Source organism: Gymnoscopelus braueri, assembly GCF_963280865.1.
Source record: "Gymnoscopelus braueri genome assembly, chromosome: 11".
Classification (NCBI taxonomy): Eukaryota; Metazoa; Chordata; class Actinopteri; order Myctophiformes; family Myctophidae; genus Gymnoscopelus; species Gymnoscopelus braueri.
Genome location: NC_137613.1, coordinates 27,200,616 through 27,223,754, shown reverse-complemented (window position 1 = coordinate 27,223,754; position 23,139 = coordinate 27,200,616). Strand labels below are relative to the sequence as shown.

General features: G+C 40.7%; 1 protein-coding gene across 2 annotated transcripts in view; it reads left to right on the top strand.

The window, feature by feature from the left end:
- nt5c1aa (5'-nucleotidase, cytosolic IAa) overlaps nt 1-22,747 on the top strand; it is a 22,937-nt gene extending 190 nt beyond the window's left edge. The window contains exons 1-7 of one of the 2 annotated variants that reach the window (XM_080441823.1): nt 1-576; nt 6,711-6,755; nt 12,327-12,494; nt 12,827-12,956; nt 17,234-17,356; nt 18,704-18,888; nt 20,247-22,747. The exon at nt 1-576 is cut by the window's left edge and continues 190 nt beyond it. In XM_080441823.1, the coding sequence (XP_080297949.1) occupies nt 421-576; nt 6,711-6,755; nt 12,327-12,494; nt 12,827-12,956; nt 17,234-17,356; nt 18,704-18,888; nt 20,247-20,588 (1,149 nt within the window). In that variant the 5' untranslated portion in view covers nt 1-420 and the 3' untranslated portion in view covers nt 20,589-22,747. The remainder of the gene's footprint in view (nt 577-6,710; nt 6,756-12,326; nt 12,495-12,826; nt 12,957-17,233; nt 17,357-18,703; nt 18,889-20,246) is intronic. The other variant, XM_080441824.1, reaches the window with a different exon arrangement.
- The last annotated feature ends 392 nt before the right edge of the window (nt 22,748-23,139 follow it).

Below are 23,139 nucleotides of genomic sequence, written 5' to 3'. Positions count from 1 at the left end.
GTGGATTGTTTTAAACGAGGGAAATGGTGTTTGAAATACACAGCAACCTTGTTGTAATGTTTGTGACCTTCTGCACTGAATAAAAACAAGACTGGACACTGGGGTGTATTCACACCTGAGCTACGTCCCATCCCAGGACGGGCAGAGAACCCAACAGAGCAGTTTTCTCTGTTATTGTTGGAACTGAGAGGATCTTCATGAAGAATACAGACAATAGCTGGACATTTTAATAATTTGGTCAAACAGGCTTTTTATATTTCTTTATTTTATACTTTCCCCTGTTTTGTTCTGCATTTTCTTTTTTTTTGTTTTCTTTTTTTGAGTGGAGTACGTGCGTCAAACTAGACCAAGGAGTTGAGATAGTAGAAATACAGAATCCAGCACAGAATCCAGCAATTTGGATCCCAGTGGGGATTCTATATGGTCAAGATGAGTTTGGACCCTGTACGGGTGATGACTGGGCAAGTCGAGGAGCTGAAAGTGTCCCCTTCCTCCAACGGAGACAGTAAAGGACCCTGGGAAGAGAAAGCGGAGTTTGACCAGGACAATCTGGGTCTCACCGTCAAACCAAAAATGGTAGGTTTGTCTTGTCAGAATGACTTTGTCGATAAATCTCTTGTGGGCATGCAATTTCATCAACATATCCTTTGGTTTGGTGCACTGGTTTGCTGAATATTGAACCCTAGCATAACTATTCTGAGGGCGAACATTCAGTGAAAATATTATCAGCGAAGAGATTTGGTGTACAGGGAAAATACCAATGAACCTAGTAGGGACCCCTGGGGGACCCTGGTCAACTAAGATATAGGGACACAAGCTGCTCCTCCTATCTCTATCCTTATCTCCTCCTCTCCTCACTTGTTTTGTCCTCCTCTCAACCCCTCAGTGTCTGTCTCCATGTTAACCCAGCCTTCTGAATGAGATCACTGAGTGAGTCTCAGATGTTTACATTGCCCACGTGCAGATTGAAACGTAGCTCATATGTGGATCATGTGGAGGAAAGGAATGTCTGCTAACGTGACAGAGCTGCGGTACCCAACCATTGGTTATTTTATCTGACAAAAGCCCAGACCTTCCCTCATATGCTTGTGCCGCGTGCGTACACACATATGCAGGCATGCGTGCACACACACAAACACAGAAGCTACAGGATAACAGTACTGTATGACCAGTTGGACTGATATCACATTGAGAATCCACAGACAGAGACAGTGGAAGACAGCAAGGAAGACTGGCAGCTCAAATCCAGCCCATATCTGATTTCTTATCCAGATTGGAGTCAGATTGGTTTCATGCAGACATCAGATTTGATATAAAAAACATCTGATTACAGTCTGGACAGGCCAAATATCTGATTTGGGGCGCCAGTGTGAACAACAACCAAAATATTTTGTGCAAGATGTTTTGACTTCCTCAAAACAGACAAGGACTCACAGAATTCTGATCTGTGATTTTTTTCCCCAGACCCACCATGTTACGAAGCTCAGTAATAGAGGGTGCTGCCAGATCTCTTATTACATTGTCCATCTGACCTGCATGACCCTTTAAATATGATCATGGTGACTAAGATTTCTAGAGAATGCTTTATTAGACAGAAATGTAAACAGCACAAGGTACAGTCAGACATTTGAACTAAAAGGATAGCACAAAAAAAACACTATAATGTACAAAGAAACTGTCGGCAGTGAATGCCATCACCTTTCTATGGGAAAAAGTGAGTTTACCCCCCCCCCCCCTCTTTTGGCCTTGTTTTGAAGGTAGCCTGTGATCCACATTTTCTAAGGGTTGGTGTCAGGGCATTCCACACTTTGGTTGCAGTGCAGTAGAAAGAGAATTTACTCATGTTTGTTCTATAGGCGTGGGTGGTACCAGATCGTTGTTGTCGCTCCCTCTAGTATTGTGGCTTTGGGTGTCACTCACTTTGGTGAGGTAGTTGGTCAGGTATGAGGGTATCGAGGGCATTGAGGGCATTGAGGGCATTGAGGGCAGAGCCCCTTTGACTATGTTGAAAACCAATCCCATTTTTAATTGCTTAACCCTGTCTACTACTGCCGAGTCTCTGACTATTGACTCGACTGATTGAAAGACGGCAGAGACGTTGAGAAAAACATAAGCCTAAGAGACATATGTACAAGGTTACTAACAATGTTTCCCCCGTTTAACCTTGTAACCAAGGATTGTAACCACACAGAATGCGAGATAAGACAGATCCACCGGCTTCGGGTGACAGATCACACAATCTGACAGACGCCTCCAGGCCGGGAGGTTTAAATGCTGTTTATAGCGTCAGCCCATCACCATGCATCTACATACTGGACAGGGCACAGCGGGACAGTGTGAGACAGGTTGGGGGGTGGTGCTGGGGGGGGGGGGGGGGGCAGGAGGATTAAGTTACCAAGAAAAAGACAGATTGCATTAGGAGAGCTGTAGGACAAAAAGAAAGAGAAACATTAATAAAATTGGAGAGAGAGAGAGAGAGAGAGAGAGAGAGAGAGAGAGAGGTGCCGAGAGAGGTGCAGAGAGAGAGAGAAAGAGAGAGAGAGGGCAGGTATGGGGGCTAAAGGTAAAAGCTGACTAATCTGTTCAGGCTGGTTCAGGATTAGTGTGTGTGGGTGGGCGGCACACTGGTGTATTTTCAGACTCGTTAAGATCCAACGCTAAAGAGCAGCGATTCTAACCTCCTGTCAAAACACTGCAATGGCCCGACACCAGCCAGACTGACACTGTGCACCACAAGAGACACGTGTGCACCAGCTTTAATCTGCAAATCTGTGCAGATGCATGTTTCTGTGTACATGCGTGTCTATGTATCAGATTGTGTGTGTGTGTGCTCGTGTGCTTATGCGTGTGTGTGTGTGTGTGTGTGTGTGTGTGTGTGTGTGTGTGTGTGTGTGTGTGTGTGTGCGTGTGTGCGTGTGTGCTTATGTGTGCTTATAATGTGCTTGTATTGCATTTACATTTTGTAGAGCAGTAATGCAGTCTTAGTAGTACTTATAGTACATGGATTATTCTGTTTATGACAGGCTACAAATGTAGTGTCATCCATTAAACTTCGAAGAGGATTATGATAGGTATAGCATTAGATGCCCTTTTTTCCATTACAAAATGAAAAAAAAAAAAACACTGACAATATGTATAGAAAATGATGTCATGAGAGTAAAACTCACCATTGAAAATGTACTGTAGATCACTGTTTACTCTCTCTCTCTCTCTCTCTCTCTCTCTCTCTCTCTCTCTCTCTCTCTCTCTCTCTCTCTCTCTCTCTCTCTCTCTCTCTCTCTCTCTCTCTCTCTCTCTCTCTCTCTCTCTCTCTCTCTCTCTCTCTCTCTGATTTTTAACAAGCAATCAGCATCAAGTAGATAAACCCCCCTAAAATCTCTGATGGTTACACACTGGCATGGAGGGCTTTCATACCACGGCTTTGATCCAGCTACCGTTTAGAGGGTTTGGGATTAGTCCAATCACTTCTCACAAGCCAAGTGGCCCCAGTCATCCGTTGGTGCACCCTTTGTAACTACACAAAAACTACACTGAAAAGCTTGGGGCTGCCATAGCAGAGTGGGAATCGGAAGGCCGCCGCCGGTTCGAGCCCCGGCTCGCCCAGTCACTTAACCCCTAACACCCCCCCCTTTTTTGCCGAATGTTCGCCTATTATGACATGCCCAGAATATGGAAGCTGCTAGGGTTCATGTGCTTAACGTGAACTTATTTAAGCACTCACCAGAAGTCTCAGCTCACTTCAGTCCATGGCTGACTCTTGGATAAGACATGAGACTGAATCATCCACTACTTCTATAATCAATAAATAATCGACTAGATGCTACAGCGGAACCACATGCTCTGTTATGGTTATTATCAGCATAGGGATTTTTGACCTTTTGCTGTGACTTTGGCCTATTTTGAATTGAAAAAAAAAAAAAAAACAATAGTGCAGATCCAGATACGACCCCCAACTCTTATGCTAAGTGTGGTTAATTGTGGACAGTTCTCCAACAGACAGACAAACAAATGAACAAACAGACAAGGGTAATTATAATACACCCACACCATTGAGTGCGGATGTGATAAAGGGCCCAAATAATGACCCAGAATCCGTATTGATAATATAATATAATAAATGATTAATCAAACTAGCCCCACTGGAGATCAACTAACTGCATATTGTGGAGTACTCAAGAGTATAGAGTCCTGACGTCACTCCCACTACCACTGGGTCACGGCGTTAAAATCTTAGATCGAACTGTGTTCCAAAAATAAACGTTTGAAACATTTGATATTTAAAGGGCAAGACCGCTTTGGTAGAGGTTTGGGTTGTGTAGTTACCTTGCCATGATGTAACTCCAAAGGTGGACAAGAAATCAAAAACAATTGCTCTTGACTTTACTTCCTGTTGACTGAAGATTTGGATCTGGCTCCGGATCCTCTGATCCAGTCCGGGTTTTCTTCTTCATTAAAATGGCAAAATGTCTTGCCCACCTTTGGAGTTACATCATGGCAAGGTAACTACACAACCCAAAGTAACTACACAACCCAAACCCAAAAGTGTTCTTGCCCTTTAACGTCTGTGTTTGGAGAAAAAAATAAAATGTCTTACTCTTTGGATAAATTAGTACTTTTCCATATGAGTAAAATCGCCGGGGTGGTTTGTTTATTTCTGGAACACAGTTCCAGTTCTTCTTATATGACGCGATCTGAGATTTGCCAAAGAATAACGGGGGATAGCGCCCTCTAGCGGCAGTGATGTCAGACTTCGGTGCTCTATATACTGTAACAGCAATGGTAGGTACCACAGAATTCCACAGTAGATTAAAACAAACGTTTTCTCATGCTATTCTCAATAAGAGCACCTGCCTGTCAAGGCTCACATTATCAGGACTTTGTTTTGTTCACCCTTATGTGACTGTGGCACTGTGTCTGAATGCACACACTGCTGGCCTTTCACTCATCTATATATAACCTCTCTCTGTCTGTCTCTCTCTACCTCTCTCTCTCTCACTTTCCACTGTTGATCCCTCCGCACTTTCCCTTTCTGAAGTTGAGAAACCCCTTCTGTCTCTCCTCAACAGTCTTATGTTTCAAATGCACAGAAATGTAATTAAGAATATGAATGCCCTCTGGGTAATACCTGTCAACCAGGGCTGTCACAATGGAGGACTTTTAACCTGCTACTAGTGCTCCATGCTGTCACTTCAGGAGTAGACACTGGTGAAACTCATCACAGTCAATTGTTGCAACAATTATTTATTTTATGTATAATGTTCCCAAAAATCTAGTTAATTATAGCCCATATGCCTAGTTCATCAAAGATAAACTAGGCTAGGATGAAGATTTGCGACGAGAAACCCCCCCCCCCAAAGAAAATGCAGGGATCTGAATTACCCAGTCGCAGGTCAGCTGATAATGACAGAATCTCATAAGGCCTTTTTCACTGCAACCATATTGACATTATCAATATGTCTGGCGTGAAATCTATTGCAAGCAACACGTTTCAGAACGTATCATAGCCTACATCACGGTCATCATGATTTCTCTGTTTATCTGTTACTCTCGCAACTGTTATGTTCCCATATCTCGCAGCGAAGCCCTTCCAAAGTCAGAGCACTGAGGTTCCAAATGGCTCCACAACACATTTAATCCATGTAGTGTTTAGGAAAACAATGGGCTACAACGAGAAAGACATAAGTAAAATCAATTATTATATTTCAAAATATGTCGAGGCCTGAACTCAGCGAAGATGGCATGTTGTGATCAGAAATACACAATGGCTGTAAAATTACAATATAAGATATAACCTAAGACATTTCTATATCCCAGGCTGTCACTGTTTGAAGAGACTGATATAGCACTGTGGCTGCAGAGAACAGAATAGTGGTGACAGTACCTGTAGCAGTGACGGATTACGCGAGGTCTCAAAGATCACTGCTTTGATCCCCGAAGCAGCCAATGAGTCTCTGAGCAAGGTACCCTTTACTCCGCATAAGAGCATCAACTAAAATACTTCTCGTGTTTAATGTCAAACAAGGCAATTAACAGCCAGTACAGGTCATCGCGTGGTCAAACCTCAGATCCACTGAGCTGAAAGAAGACCAAGGCTTATAGAAGATTTAAAAGATGTTATTCATAGATGAAAATGACTCTATTGGATACGCTACACCAAAGGTCTCCTACAGTACAGTACATCTACCAGGCTGTGGTAGATGTACCACGTACCATCTGTGTATCATGTATAATGAAACACAGCACACAGTGTTCTGCTCAAAGATGTGCACATCACCATGTTGTTATGGATCATCATACATGATGTGTGCCAAGGGCACAGAGAATACTTAAAACCATATTTTATGTAACCAGACTGCTGGTTACATTCAAGGTTCAAGGTGGTCTTTATTGTTACAACTTAAAGAGTCAAATGTGATTTGTTTGGCTCCTCAGACAATGTGGGAGCATAATAAAAATAAATGAAAAGGCAAACTTCAAAAACAAGAAGAATAAAAAAGGGGATATGGAATCATTTAGAAGAGAATAGTCCATTGACCTAGCACTTGCGGTGCTTGAAGGTGGTGTGCTCAAAGTTCTTCCTATCAATATGTAATTATTAATGAAACATATTGTGTGCATGCAGATGCTGTGTAAAGTGTCATGTGCCAGTGTCCATTGTAAAAACCAGTGCTGTGTGAATAAAAGTGAGTTTGAACTGTCATTTTGCTAAGGTGACAGGCAGACGAGTCCGGAAGGTGGAGGGAGGCATATTCTTTGTAAGTATACATGCCATGTGGGGGTCAAAGGTTGATTCCATGGCTGCCTGTGACCTCTAACCTTTCACCCCCTTCATTAACCCTGTCTGTCATGGATGTGTGTGGCATGCCTATATGGACACAACCGCTGAACTAACCAATCATTTCATCAATGCATCGTGGAGTGTGGTCTGTGGTGTCATTTTTGTATTCTCCTCTTAATTGTACTTAATTATTTTCCACCGCTGCAAGTGTACTTGTTTCATTTTATCATTATGGGTTTCCTTATCCTTTCATGACCTGAAAGGTCCTCTCTGTGCATATGAAAACAAAAGTAGTCTTATCTGTGTTTGGTACAAACACTCTTATATGTCAGCCTGTGTTTGTACACACTGTACACTACTACTGCTTGGTAGCACTTTAAACGAACATCCTATTAACAAACATTAATTAACCGTTAATAAGTTACTTATAAGTCCGTACTTATAAGTAAGTAAGATGCTTATTAACCTTATTTGTCAATAAAAGCTATGTTATTGTTTATAATAGCATTGTTAATACACTTGGTATATTATTAGACCCTAATACGCATTAATTAACAGGGCAATTAATAAGGCAATTATAAGATCTGTATTAACATTATTATTTCGTTAAAGCCGATGTAAGTGTTAATAATGGCATTGTAAAACACATTTTTGTTATATTGTAAATCCATAATAAGCACTTAAATAGTAGTTAATAAGGCACTTATGAAGTTCTTATAAGCTGCTTATTATCCTTATTATGTGTTATTAATGCTATACAAGTCTTGATAATAGCATTGTTAATATTTTTGTTAGATTATAAGACATTTGTAAGCGGTTATAAGACACTTGTTAACACTTTTGGGGTGATTTTAATGTCTACTCTGGCTTTTGTGTGGACCCCAGGCAGTTTTTTAATTTCTTGGTTCAGTGTTTTGATATTTGATATTAATTTTTTATCTTACTTCCTTTATAAACCCATTGTGACTTCAAACTCCATTTTAACCATGTTAGATTCATTGAAAACACACATCCTTGGTTCTGGTGACTGATATTGTCCTTCTAATGCATGAGAGGGCCGTGTTTTTCGTTTTTCATTTTCAAAACAAATATATAAGCTGTGTTGTTGCTTTATTAACATTAAAACATAGTGTATTATGCATTTATTAGTGGTTAACTATGCACTTATTAACAGTTAACTATGCATTTTGCATCTACCTGGTCTAAAGTGGGAACAATGGCTTATTAAGGTTAACAAATACTTTCTAGGCTCTGTGCTTAACTGTAGTGTTGTTATGCCTGTAGAGGTGTCATATCCGTTTCCTGTTTTGGTTCGTTTCCCATAGCTTCATTTGATTGGCTGATTTAAAATACATAGATAAATAACGAGAAACAGGAAATGCATATTTTAATATTTATTAACCTTAATACTGCATTGTTCCCACTTTAGACCAGGTAGATGCAAAATGCATAGTTAACTGTTAATAAGTGCATAATGAAGGATTTGTTAATAAAGTTTTTATTAACCTTAATAAAGCATTGTTGCCACTTTAGACCAGGTAGATGCAAAAGGCATACTGTAGTTCACTGTCAATAAGTGCATAATAGGCTCTGCAGGTTTCCAGAAGCTGGCATATCCATTTCCTGTTCCAGTTCATTTTCCCATAGCTCCATATGATTGACTCGGCTGAAATCAATGAAATGAACCAATTAAATCAGCCAATGAAATGAAGCTATGGGGAAATTAACAGGAACAGGAAATGGGAATGCCACCTTCCAGTAACCCGGGACTACAGTTATGCGCAGGGCCTATAAAGGATTTATTAACCTTAATAACTAAGGCATTGTTCCCACTTTAGAAGAGGCAAATATGTTAGTTAAACTGTTAATAAGTGCATTGTTAACCACTAATAAATGCATAATAAACTATGTTTTAATGTTAATAAAGAACACTGAGATAAATGGTAAGTTAGTGAGACTGAATAAATGTGTTAGTTAATGCTATATAAACAACTTTTAGAGACTTAAGGCTTATATTGTGCATGCTCTTGGGGTATTTAACTTCTGGGGTCATTTTAACGTCTACTGTGACTTTTGTGTGCACCCCATACAGTTTTTAAGTTGCTTGATTCAATATTTAGATATTCATTTTATCAGACACTCCCCCTATATAAACCCATTAACTCCATTTTAATACATATCCCTGGTTCTGGTGACTGATATCAGGGCATACTTTTTTCATTAATTTTTATATATTTGTTTTGAAAATGAAAAACTAAAACAAAAAACACAGCCCTCTCATGCATTAGAAGGACAATATCAGTCACCAGAACCAAGGATGTGTGTTTTCAATGAATCTACCATGGTTAAAATTTTAAGTCACAATCGGTTTATAAAGGAAGTAAGATAAAATGTATATCAAATATCAAAATACTGAACCTAGAAACTTAAAAACTGTCTGGGTTGCACTCAAAAGCCAGAGCAGCCATTAAAATCACCCCAAAAGTGTTAGAAACTAGAAAATGTTAACAAGTGTACCGCCCACTTACAAATGTCTTATAACCTAACTAAAAATATTAACAATGCTAATAGCAAGACTTGTATAGCATTAATAACACATAATAAGGTTAATAAGCAGCTTATAAGAACTTCATAAGTGCCTTAACTAATAATGAAATGCTTATTATGGCTTTATAATATAACAAAAATGGTTTTACAATGCCATTATTAACACTTACATCGCCTTATTAACGAATAATAATGTTAATACACATCTTATACAGTAAGTGCCTCATTAACTGTTAATTAATGCTTATTGGGGTCTAATAATATACCAATAAGTGTATTAACAATGCTATTATAAACAATAACAGCTTTTATTGACAAATAATAAAGTTAATAAGCATATTACTTACTTATAAGTAAGGACTTCTAAGTATCTTATTAACGGTGAATTAATGTTTTTTAATAGGATGTTCGTTTAAAGTGCTACCTTTTGCTTTTACATGACCCAAACTATAGCATAATGTGCTTAATTCAATTAAATGAATCAATACATCTATTTTAAATGACTGCCCTTTTGCACTTTATAGCATTTATTGTGTAAATCACTTTTTTATAACTGTGTTTCATTATTATTCGAGTTTATATTATTATTATTACAAATTAATATGATTTCATCAAGAGTGCCATTGTCTGTGGATTGCAGCACATACATACATGTACATGTACTGTACATGCACAAGGAAAAAGTTCACACAGAAAATATTATGATTGCATTTGCCTTAGTACTCATTTATAAAGGCCTATTTAATCTAAGGTTACAATGAAACAGTAATCTTTGTATCGATTATTCTAACAATGACTTTTCGATAAATCACTTTTTGGGCATAATTTGTTAAAGAATGGTTAAAGTAGCTCAAAACGCGCCGCTATTTTCTGTATTTTTTTTAAATCAATTACTTGATTAAAATTAAATCTCCCATGGGAGAGCTAACGTGACGTGCATCAACCCTGTGTGTGTGTGTGTGTGTGTGTGTGTGTGTGTGTGTGTGTGTGTGTGTGTGTGCGTGTGTGTGTGTGTGTGTGTGTGTGTGTGTGTGTGTGTGTGTGTGTGAGAGTGTGTGAGTAATTAGGTAGGATGTCAGTGGGAACCAATGCAGAACTGTTGTGACTCGGGAACCGGGCCAACCACAAGGACAATTGTGCAGGGCAAGAGACAGCCTATGGCCTATTTACCGAGCCACAGTGCATCACAGTACTCAGCCATCTGCGTTTATAGGCGAACACGCGTGTGCATGTGCAACCGCACGTATACATGCACACATACAGTACATGCACATGTACATGCAGCAAGCAGGATTGACTGTGAAAGTCAAAAATGTACACTCGTTCAGCAGGCATCATTCAGGGGCAATCTCTGTAAGAGAATAGATAATGGACATTTAGAGTCACTGGACACATAAACCACTCACATGCAGTATGCCGGCACAGTACACACACACACACGCTCCCTTTTCCGTCTGTGTTCCAAATTGGACACTCTACCCCCCTCCCACCAAACTAAACTTACGTCAGATGCCCAATGTAGACACTTAACGCTAGCTTATCCTGTTTGGCATGTACCCCCCCCCCCCCTCCCCTCCCCCCTGTCAGTACCCTGGCCAACACACGCACACACACACACACACACACATACACATACACGTAACATTATCACACACGGCACTATACTGTTTTGAAAAATTAATTGCTCAGGGAGCACAGTTGTGGTCAAGCATTAAGAGATGAAACACACATCCTCAATTCCAACTAGAGCCCCCCCCCCCCCACACACACACACACACACACACACACACAGTAGATCTGCTATTTTTCGGTGTGTGACATTGCTGCACAACAAAGTATAAAATTGTGAAAACTCTAACCTCAGCCCCTAAATCTCACCTCTAAATGTTTTATCCAAACTGTAACCCCAACATGAATCTTTTCCGAATTGTAATCAATTTTTGTATTATTATATACATATATATATTTTTTACAATAAAACAACCTTTTCTCCTGTGTGCACCAGGAAATTTGTCATCACAAATGTCTATTTCTCAAATTCTACTATAACTGGAGACATTTGGTTCTCACGAGTATAGTAATGCAAAATACACACACAAAACCTACCTATGCAGGTACTGGTGCTGCCGTTTTATTCTATAACATTACATTACTTAAAACAAACATATTGTGTCTATATCTATCCCTGCCCAGCTCTCTTGCGAAAGAATACAAAAATACCAGACAGATACGACTGTAAAACAAATCGGTTATAGATTCAAGGTGGTCTTCACTGTTACATCTTGTGTACAGGTCCATACGAGAAAAACATATTTTTGTTTGGCTCTTTTGGATATTGTTCTAGCATAGATAATAACAAAATACAGTAGACTATTAATAATACATAACATAATACAGTATAACATACTATATACGTATATTATGTAACCTTTCCACTAATGTTTAAGTCTGGTGATTTTGTGATTGTGAACCTATGACCATGATACAGTTTGTGATATATATGTGAATGTGTTTTTATATTGAAAAAAATGAAATGAATGTTAAAAATATATCATAATAATACTACAGTATAACAGCATTAACAACTATGGCAAAACAGCTAGGGAAGAGAAACTGTTTTATCCAGTGTTTTAATGCTTACGGTGTTAAAAAAGAAGAAAAAAATATGCTGTGAGTTGTACTCCTGGGTTATCGACATCTAATGCATGTTACACAGAAAGTGTTTCCTAAAACCCCACTGTAGCATGTGCACACAGTGAAATGAAACAGGCAAAGAAGTAATGGTGCTAACTTGCCTGGCTTGCACCCTGCATGCCTACGTTTCCTATTGCTCATATTTAATCTCCCAGCATGCCTCAATTCAGTGTCAATTTAGGATGTCAAAATGAAACAAATCAACTGAACTATATATAGCAAGGGGTGACGTCATTCATTCCCACTTTGATTCATATGATGTTTTTTTGCGTTCAGTTCATTGTAGTTTCTCTCCTTTCCTCTCCAGCCCAAACCAGAGAATGCAGTGACCATTGCCGTGTCTACGAGGGTCCTTTTCCGCACGGAGCGCGAGCAGCAGGTGTATGAACAGCAAGGGATCGAAGAGTACTTACAATACCAACTGGAACACGAGAACGAACCCTTCGCCCCGGGTCCTGCTTTCCCATTTGTCAAGGTCACAGACATGCCCTCTGAATGTTTCATGTGTACAAATGCATTCTTATACGAACTCACACATATACACAAACACCCATGCATGCATGCACGCGAGCACGCGCACACACACACACACACACACACACACACACACACACACACACACACACACACACACACACACCAATTGATTGAAATGTAATGCTAGTTGTCCCACTGCTGTGATCCCTGCGGAATCACAGAAGCAATTCATTTGACTGACTCACAGCTGGCAGGCGTTCTGTTGTCACATACTGTATTGGCTCATTGCCAATGTCCTGAGTTTCATACTTCCTTGTTGCCCCCCAACAGGCACTGGAGGCCGTGAATACTCGCCTGAGAGAACTGTACCCAGAGAGCGAAGAGATATTCGATATTATTCTGGTGACCTACAATCACGCGCACGTTGGTATACGACTCATCAACACCATCAACCATCATAGTGAGTCTGGCAAAACATACATGCACATGCACGCAAGCGAGATTATGCTCTCACACACGCAGCCAATAATGTCCCTGTTTGACCAGGTCACGATGGCCCACTTTCCATGTAACCTTAATAAGTCCCATTTACATGATATTCCTGTCTTTCAATATACTGACTCTGGGAGCGAGGAGGCAAAACAAGTTGGAGGTGGTTGATTGATTTATGGGACAGTCTGGGAAATAACGAGTTTACTGTCGTCAAGGTGATTACTGAAAAACACCCAAAATAAGGGGAAACACCAAAGATAACCTAAAATACACTGACATAAGCTCTGTAGCAATACAAACAACAAAGTGTATGAACAGCTGACTGCCAGATCCTTCCCATAAAACTTTCCACAAATGTCATCTTTATCACAGGCTAGCCACTTCCTGATCGGCCCTGGATGGTTTATAATGGTCAAGCAGATCCTCTGGCAGGGTCACAGTGGAGACTTTGTCTTGTGGGACATAAGAATCCTTCAAAAGGCTGGTTGGTTGTTATAAAAAAAGAAACATGTCGTAGAGCGGGAATCAAAGCAACAGAAGTCGCTCCAGATGCTGCTTCTGTGTCTGATCTCTCTAGTGGCTCTCTGTGTGAAACACAAGAATCCCTCCTCGTGCCACTGACCTTTCCTGCAGAACCTAAATAAACAAACACAATGTTATTGGGATAGGAGTCCTGCAGTGAAAGCAAACACTAGATCAACATGGGGGGTATGGTGTATCACACAGACAGAGACGATGACCTGAGATACGTTGAAATCTGCACATGGGCAATGTAAACATCTCTGAGACTCATTCAATGATTTCATGAGAAGGCTGTCTTATCAAGGATACCACGCCCGCATGTGACACTCATCCTATCAGCCTCTGTCTGATAGGATGAGTGTCACATGCGGGCGTGGTGCGAACCCAAATGCAGGACAGCGAGGCAGGCGGAGATCAAACTCCCCAAATTGGGTGTTTTAATACATACAGGTGAAACAAGTAACAAAGGCAAGAACTCAAGAACATACTGTAAACTACACATGCAACACAAGACAATTGACCCAACAAGGACTGACTGGGGAACAACACAGATATACTGTACACATGAGGGGTTATAACAAACCAGATACACCTGGGGAAGACAGGAACATAGAATTAAGATCACTGTAGTCACTCTAGACTAGGGAACATGATAGGCCTACACATAGAAATAGAGTACAAAACAAGTGTAGCAGAGGAGAAATCTAAGGACAGAGATGGAAGGAGCAGCTTATGTAGGCTGTTCATTTGCCAATACAGTATTACGTCCTAAAACACAGAAGTGAGTTATAATGGGTTCCCTCATCAGATTTCCCCGTACTGTAGTTTGTTTCCCCCGATTTATTCATAAAGTGTGTTGATTTGTGAAGCTTGTTAAGATGGTCACTACAGTATATGCGGTAAAATGCGGTCATTTCATGATGCCCTGCCACATGAATGCCAAATGACCTGTATCTGTCTCACTGACTGGCTTTAGTGTATGAATGTTGACCTGAGTTGAACGTGACTTCAGTCAGGTTCAACTCATGTATTGATATAACACTGATGGTTATGGCGTGGCAACATACAGTAGGTTTGGTCTCAGTGAACTGCTTGTATAGCAATCTGCTGCAGGTGTGTGCATAGACTTTGGTCGGAGAGTAACTTAATCTAATAATGCGAGGCTGGAGCAACAGGAGAGCTGGGGTGGAGTATGCCATATACATGCTTGATATTAGGGCATTAGGACATAAGGGTGTGTGTTTGTTTGTTTGTTTGTTTGTTTGATTGATTTGCTTGTAAATGCGTGATAGAGTTGTACAGTCAGCTTCCCTGACTGAACTGACACAGTGCAGGCCAGGCCAGGATGGTGTTACCTCGGCTCACACCCAGAGCAATGGGGCAGTGCTGCAACTGAAGAATACATGTTGCTTTCGAGCAAGAAGCTCCCGTTCTGAAATATGAAGCCAGTGCGGAATGGCTAATGGCTATAGCAGGGGGCGACTTCACTAGTTGTGAAATGAAGCCAAATTGTACGGAAGTCAAAATTTTCCTTAGGAGTTAATTTACTCAATCTCTAGTTTCAAGTCTTCTTCAATAAGGCATGATGTTCATTTAGTAAATTATGGTTCCATTTAGAGTCAAGGCTACATTATGATTGACAGGTTTATACCACGATGATCAGGATAAAGGCCTTAGCAATGCGTAGCTCCAGCTCCACTCTCATCTAAATGCTCCCTCCTGACTGCAAAATACCATTATGGTGACGTCAAATCCAAGAAGGCCATGGTCAAAATGCAGAACTCGAGGCTTCATAAACAAGAATGAGTAAAGGACGTAGTGACCATGATGTCATGGTCACTACGTCACTACTAAGTCCTTCATTACATGACACCGAAAGGGGACCCGTCTTGTCTTTTTTACAGTCTAGATGCTCACAACCAGAGCAATGGGGCAATGGGAATCCATGGAGTCAGTCATTCTTTGATGTGACGTGCACCGTGCTGCGTCTCACTCCGTGTCTACTTCCTGTTGCTGTGCTTCAGATCCTCTATGTAAATAAATAAATAGATCTATAAGCGGATCATGTAATGATAAATGACGAGAAAACATCAGTGGAGGGAAACGATACAGACATCAATGGCGAGAGGGGTCCCACTCCCTAGCCTAGCAAGTCCACTCCCACGCTCCTGCACTCCATTTGAAAGGAAAGGAAAACACTCAAGATCTCAAATGATTAAAATCAAATCAAATCACGTTTATTTATAAAGCACATTTAAAAACAACTTCCGTTGTACCAAAGTGTTGTACAGAACATTTCATCAGCACAACAAAACAAACAATAGTAAACAACATACAGAGGCATAAACAGATCGTTAACAATAACAACATATCAAACAGAAACAATAAGATAAAAGCCAAAACAACATATCAGGGGGATTCGAATGCTTGAGAGTAAAACAGAGTCTTGAGTCTGGATTAGGTACAGTATGCCAGTATTGGGCTTAAGCTAACCAGATGCACAACTAAACTACTTAAAAAACCTCTGTTCCTACAGTATGTATACCATTCTCTCCATTTTCATTTAAATATGTGTTTTAAAATGAAAAGGTAGTGAATGTAGGCTAAGTCGCTCACTATTCTCTCTCACGCTCCGCATTTCCTGTACTGTAGCTACATAAATGGCCCAGCCTCCCGTTTATCTGTTCATCTACCATATTTGTCATGCCTCATTACCTTCTCTGCCAGACACAATTTCTGTCCCATCTCTCCTGGGTGTGTGACTGCCATCCTCGCCTTCCTTTCACGTTGTCACCTCCACCTTCAATTACTTCCTTACTCCCTACCACAATCTCTAATCAACCCCTACTTGGCGCTTTCACAAGTTCTGATGCTTCATTTGTTCAGATTTGTCACCCCCACACACACACACACACACACACACACACACACACACACACACACACACACACACACACACACACACACACACACACACACACACACACACACACACACACACACACACACACACACACACACACACACACACACACACACAACACCACCTCCTATAGCTGAGAGAGGAGATCAAATCCATACCCCTGCAGATAGCAAAATTGTTAAATTGCACTCGGGATCTCACGGTCTAACTGTGTTACCACATATCAGTCTTATCTCCTTTGCATCCTCCCTCACGCCTCCCCTCCTCCTAAGTCCGAACTCATCTGTTAAAAGGCTCAGGACAAAGCGGCACACTGCGACTGAGCCAAAATGCAACTGTACACTCTTCTACCAGTCATATCTTTCACTACCATCAACACCCCTTCCCTCTTGCTTGGCCCCTGTCCTTAACCTCAGCAGATCTCTGAGTTTAACCCGCCCGCTCCCCTCTAATTACCACAAATGTGCACCACAAATGTGCACCACAAATGTGCGCCACAAATGCGGAAAAGTAGCACTGTATGTTACTAAGACATGCTACCCCCCCCCCCCCCCCCCCCAGCTTCCTCGCGTTCTGACGCCGGCAACCCACGACTTTCACAGCCCTAGCAGAGCCCAGTCTGGTGGAGATTTGCGCTCTGCCCTTTTCTACTTTGCCTCAGTTATCCAACTTACATCTGACACAGCCTTGAAGTGGTCTGACTGTCATTGTAGGCTATGTCCCAAAAAACAAAGGCACTTCAAGGAAATTACATGAAGTTTAAAAGGACTAGATAACCCCATTGTGTTGTGTGCTCTCAGACCTGTTCATCGAGAGGTTCTGCATGACTGGAGGAACCAATCCTATTGGCTACCTGAAGGCTTGGCGGACCGACCTCTACCTGTCCGCTGATGCTGAGAAGGTCAGGGAGGCACTGGCAGAAGGTAAGCATGCACTGTTAAGGTTTTTCCTTACACACCAGGAGCATTTAACACTAATATTACGTGGCAGTAAAGCGATGCAAGTAACTTTCGAAACCAGGTCGATTTTTTCAATGTGAATAAAAGCATCAACCTGTACAATCTACAACCTTGTAGATCTGCTATTTTCTGCAAAGGTTTTCCCTCAGAATATGGAACCTGGGGTTTATGTAGTTAACACTGCGTGTACAAATGGAACCATGTGTACACTCTCAGAGTTACATTAACACTCAGGCCTTTACTGTGTAGCAGTTGCGTAAAAATACTAGTAAATAATAGTATTTTTACACGTGTGCAAAACACGCGCGCGCACACACACACACACACACACACACACACACACACACACACACACACACACACACACACACACACACACACACACACACACACACACACACACACACACACACACACACACACACACACACACACACACACACTGCAATACTTCACATCCAGGGGGAAATTCTTTAAATAGTTTATACTGCAGTGTCAGTCAGCCTTGTATTGCTGACATTCAGAAAGTGGTTCCATCCTGTTTGACTAATCAGAGGGAAATGACTGACGTGACGTGTGCCGCAGTGTTACAATTGTCACTTCAAGGGCATGTGTCACATTAGTTGAATGTCATGACTTAACAGGACACGGATGCACACACACACACACACACACACACACACATGCACACGCACACACACGCGCACACACATTATTCATGAGAATCTTTCATTATCCCCTTATTATCAAATGTTTGAAAATTTTGATATGGATGTAGATATGGCATACAAAATGTATTCGAGCATTTGCACAGGATGCAGCAGTATTTCTTTTACCCTACTTTTTGGCAGGAATATTTTCTCATTCTTCTTACACCTGTCTCCTGTACCTGGCACTAATGTCCATGTCAGCATGTGTCATTATGTCTGGCATTCCCCCGCCTTGAACAGGCTGTGTAAAAGCTTTGCATAGTAATGCAGCAGCTAAATGCAAATGTGTCTTCAAGCGATCATAGAGCCGGAGGTAATTCTGTAGCAAGCTCAACTACCTCTCCCTAGGAGGTAATATCTTTACTCCCGCCTGTCCGTTTGTTTGTTTGTCTGTTTGCAGGATATCTCAAGTGCAAGGAAGAACTGCTTATTGTTTAATGTTGATTGGCTAAAAGGGGGCCAATGTTGCCTATGGCCCACGTGGTTGGCCATACAAGCTGCCACCTTGACAGAAGTAATGTTTATAGTCGGTCTTGCTTTTAGCTCTTGCATTGCAGCAATAATTATTTTCCTATGTCTCGCTCTCTCTCTTTGAATTAAGGCATTGCAGCAGCCACCATGTTCATGTCAAATAAATCGACAGAGGTATCAGAGACCCAGCTACGGGTGGCGTTTGATGGTGATGCCGTGCTCTTCTCTGATGAATCAGAACGCATCTTCAAGGCTCATGGCCTGGACAAGTTCTTTGAACATGAGCGGGAAAATGAGGACATCCTACTGGATCATGTATGTACTGTATACTCATTATATAAGAATCGATATTGAACAGTAATGCTTTATACTTAATTATGCGCTGGTGTCGTACACTGAAAATAGACAATCATAAGCTCATAATGTGTTGCAGTGTGATGCATTGTTAGCTTGTTCATCTGCTATGTTCAGTGTCAAGTCTATGACACTATGAGCTTTTTTTTTCACACTATGCCTTTTAGTTCAAATGTTCTCTTAAATGTAATGTGCCAAACAGGTGATGATTGGGACGGAGTTGACGTTGCAACAGACATTTGACACGAGCGTTGTCATTTTAAACGTTTTTAACAGACTCGTCAGCCTATTACTAGTTGGAAGTGAGAACGGCACTTCCACATTAAAGTGTGGGCGGTAGAGATGCGCGGATCGCGTTTTTTTTTTTGGGTCAATCAAATATAATTATTAATTCATATTGGATAAACCGCGGGTGAAATAATGCGGGAATTAAATTAATGATATCAATCTATAGGCCTATAATAGCTTTTAAAAAGCACTAAATTTCACCGTGTGTGCGTTTGTAGTATTTTAATATTACGTCATTTTACACCAGGCAAAAAATAGCCGCTCACGACATGTTGCTTTACAGGCAGCCAGTGTTGCCAGGTTGCGAGAGAAATAAGTAGCCAGGTCTATGAAAACAAGCCCAAAACAAGTGCCAAACAAGCCCAAAAGTCGCAACACAGAGCATTGTTTTTGCTCTGTGTTTTGTTTTCACTTTTTCTTTCTTTTTCTGTAAAGCACTTTGAGCTGCATTTATGTCATGAAAGGTGCTATATAAATAAAGTTTATTATTTTAAAAGTCGCTTATAAAAAGCTTATAAAAAGCCGACATGGCAACAAAGTGGTTGAAAGCGAAAGTAACTTAATGAAGACGTGCGCTTGTTGTTACCATGGTTGTGGATTGTATACAGTCACTGCATCGCGACAGTGGTGAGTAACACTGTTTATAAGAAAACTAACGTCAGGAAAATAACAATTATTTGGTGCGGTTGGTGCGGATCTATAAATAGGATGATATAAGTACCGCGGGTGGATGGCGGATGGATAATGAACTTGTTAACGCGGATTTGGGTGACAAAAAAAGCCATCCGCGCATCTCTAGTGGGCGGGTCTATGGTGGGCGTTTAAAAATGACGCAACAGGGTTCCCGCCGCGTCAGGCGCGTGACGCATGGTCAGATGTTGCCCAAACTCGTCACTACACAGTAGTACCATTTTCAGCCAACCAGAATCATCCTAGTCATCTCACAACAGCTATATTAGCGGAGGTGATGTACTGAAATTAATCTGGCCTTAATTTGCCGTCTCTTGGGCTCTCCTATGCCACCCTTGCAGGGTCCTCTGAAGGGCTTCCTGGAGACACTGGGAAAGCTCCAGAAAAAGTTCTACGCGAAGGGACACCGTCTGGACTGCCCCATACGGACCTTCTTGGTAACGGCCCGCAGTGCAGCCAGCTCTGGGATCCGGGCCCTGAAGACGCTGAGAGCCTGGGGCTTGGAGATTGATGAGGCCCTGTTCCTGGCCGGGGCTCCGAAGGGTCCCATGCTGGAGAAGATCAGACCCCACATCTATTTCGATGACCAGATGTTCCACGTGGAGGGAGCAGCAGAGATGGGCACCATTGCTGCCCATGTGCCCTACGGCATTGCCCAGAAATATCCGCGCAAAAAATTGTAACCAGTAGATGCCAACAAGAGAGACAGAAAGGGGTGGCTGGACAGATCGCAAATAGTAGAATTTGTGGAGTAAGTGGCGGGTGAGAAGATATAAGATATATGACATATTAAACAATAAAAACACAGTTGAAAAAGAAATCAAAATCAAATCAAAATAAATGTTTTGTTTTAGCAGCATCCAGTTGCGTTGGATTATGTGCTCTTTATCAGATATTGTACTGTGAACTAAGCAGTGGTTCCCAAACGGTGTGTCAGGGCATTCTGGTGTGCTGTGAGACAAGTCCAGGTGTGCCTTGGGATTTTGAGACAACCACTTATTACCATTATTATTGTAAACTATACAAAAAGTTAAGATCTATTTGTATTTATTTACTATATCTATACTTAGTGGGCACTCATTTCCCAACACAGATGCAAATGCTATACCCTAAAAACCAATTTAACCAGATTCAACAATTTTGGGCATGTTAAAATACATTTTTGCTTTTTCAATTCCCCCCACAATTAAAAACAAAATGGCAAAATAACAGATCTTCGCACTCAGAACGCAGTATGATGCGATGTGTTGTGAGCTTATAGATTTTTGCAATTTTTTGCAATTTGTAAAAGTATGAAATAGGGCTTAAGTGGTTAAACTTTTTATTAATAAAATAAATTGCCTTGGCATAAAAATAAATGTTTACACAGTGATAAGAGGGATAACACATATATATAGAGGCTATTTTGTACGGTTACGAATACAGGTGTGCCTTGAGATTTTGACGTGGCTATTGGTATCCCGTGGGCACATGTTTGAAAACCACTGCTGTAAAGTATGAGGGAATGTATCATTTCCATAACGTAACAATCCATTTGTTTGCAGTTTTTTTTTTTTTTAATCTTAACATATGTGATCAAGTTAGGAATCAGATGTGGATAAAGGTCAGATGAAGGTCTGGAACCTGAGACGATGTTGATGTTTGATCCTCAGAGTTACGTTATGCGTTCATCCAGTTACAGTTCCCACTGAATTAACTGCTCTATAAAACCCTGCTTTGTATATAAGGGTGTTAATGTCTTATGACCAGGGTTCGATTAGCGGGTGGTAATAGCAGGATCCATGCCTCTGCTTTTGATATCCCCTCCTGGTTCATTTCATTCATTTTTATTGTGGGTGGGGATACGTTTTATCCTTGCTTCTGGTCAGACTGACTTAAATACATGCATTTCCTTTTGGGAAGTGTAGACTTACAGTATAGGTTTGATATTATGTTTGATAAGATCACAATTTAACAATCTAATACAAATGCTGGTTAACCACATTAATCCCTATTTTGGGAAAATGTGTCAAAATGTGTCAAATTTGTATTTTTGTTTTATTCAGAAATAGGGAAAATAGCAGATATTCCAGCTCATAACATGATGTGTTGTGAGAAAATGTCCCCCGTAGTTTTTTTCACCATTCAAACCCTGCTTATGACTTTGCCTTCAGAAGCACAAAATACATTTCTAGATTAACGGTGAATGCTTGTTGCATGAGGAAAGACTGTCCGAAATGACTTGATTGACTCTTGCATCTGAATGGGTACACCATTAACAGAAGCACCCAGAGATTACAGTCAAATTGTAGTTTAGCATTTTCAATCGCATGGCATTTATAGGCTAAAGCCCGATTTAGCTATACTTAGTATACAATGGTGTATAAATAACAGAAGCATAAGTTACATTGGCGGGTCACGTGAATTAAGGGAAACATGTTGTGTAGCCATTCAGTAGGCCTGATATACAGTATCAATCATTTTAAAGAGTGAAACCTCTGAAATATTGGCTGAAAATATTGATAGTGTTTGTTTACTGTTTAGTGTGTTGTATCACTCCAAAGCAATAAGGGAAGCCATGAATTTCATTTGGTGCCTTAGTTCTGATAATTGTATCTAAAGTTTATTTTTATTTTTAGAAAAGTCACTGTGCTTAAAACTTGTTTGTGTTGTGTTTAAAAGTGACTATTGCAATAATAGGTGCTGGACCAGCATTCAATAACGTAATATTCAATAAGCAGAAAATATTATATGTTGTGTTATTGTACATGGCAGCAGTTGAAATAGGCTATTGTTTAGTGACAGTATATGAACATTTTGGTTTCATATGGTTTTGGTTTTCAATAAATATATTTAAACAACATATTATAAAGTGTCGAGTGTCAACCATTTTCCCAAAACAGTATTGTTTCCCCAAATGATGTCAAAAACCTAACACTAAATTAATATTACTGTGACAATTTGAAAGGCATGAGTACAGGAAAGAAAGAAAAGTTCCAATCCAAATGTCAATATAGCAAACAAATGCAGCAAACAAGACCCAAAAAGAGGAAGATAATCTGCAGTTGTTAGTTTGCTCTGTGGTAATTTAAAACAAATTACTCTTAATTATAGTGTATACGGTACATATCCAACACAAGTGCAGTGTGTGTGTGTGTGTGTGTGTGTGTGTGTGTGTGTGTGTGTGTGTGTGTGTGTGTGTGTGTGTGTGTGTGTGTGTGTGTGTGCGCGTGCGTGCGTGCGTGTATACACAAC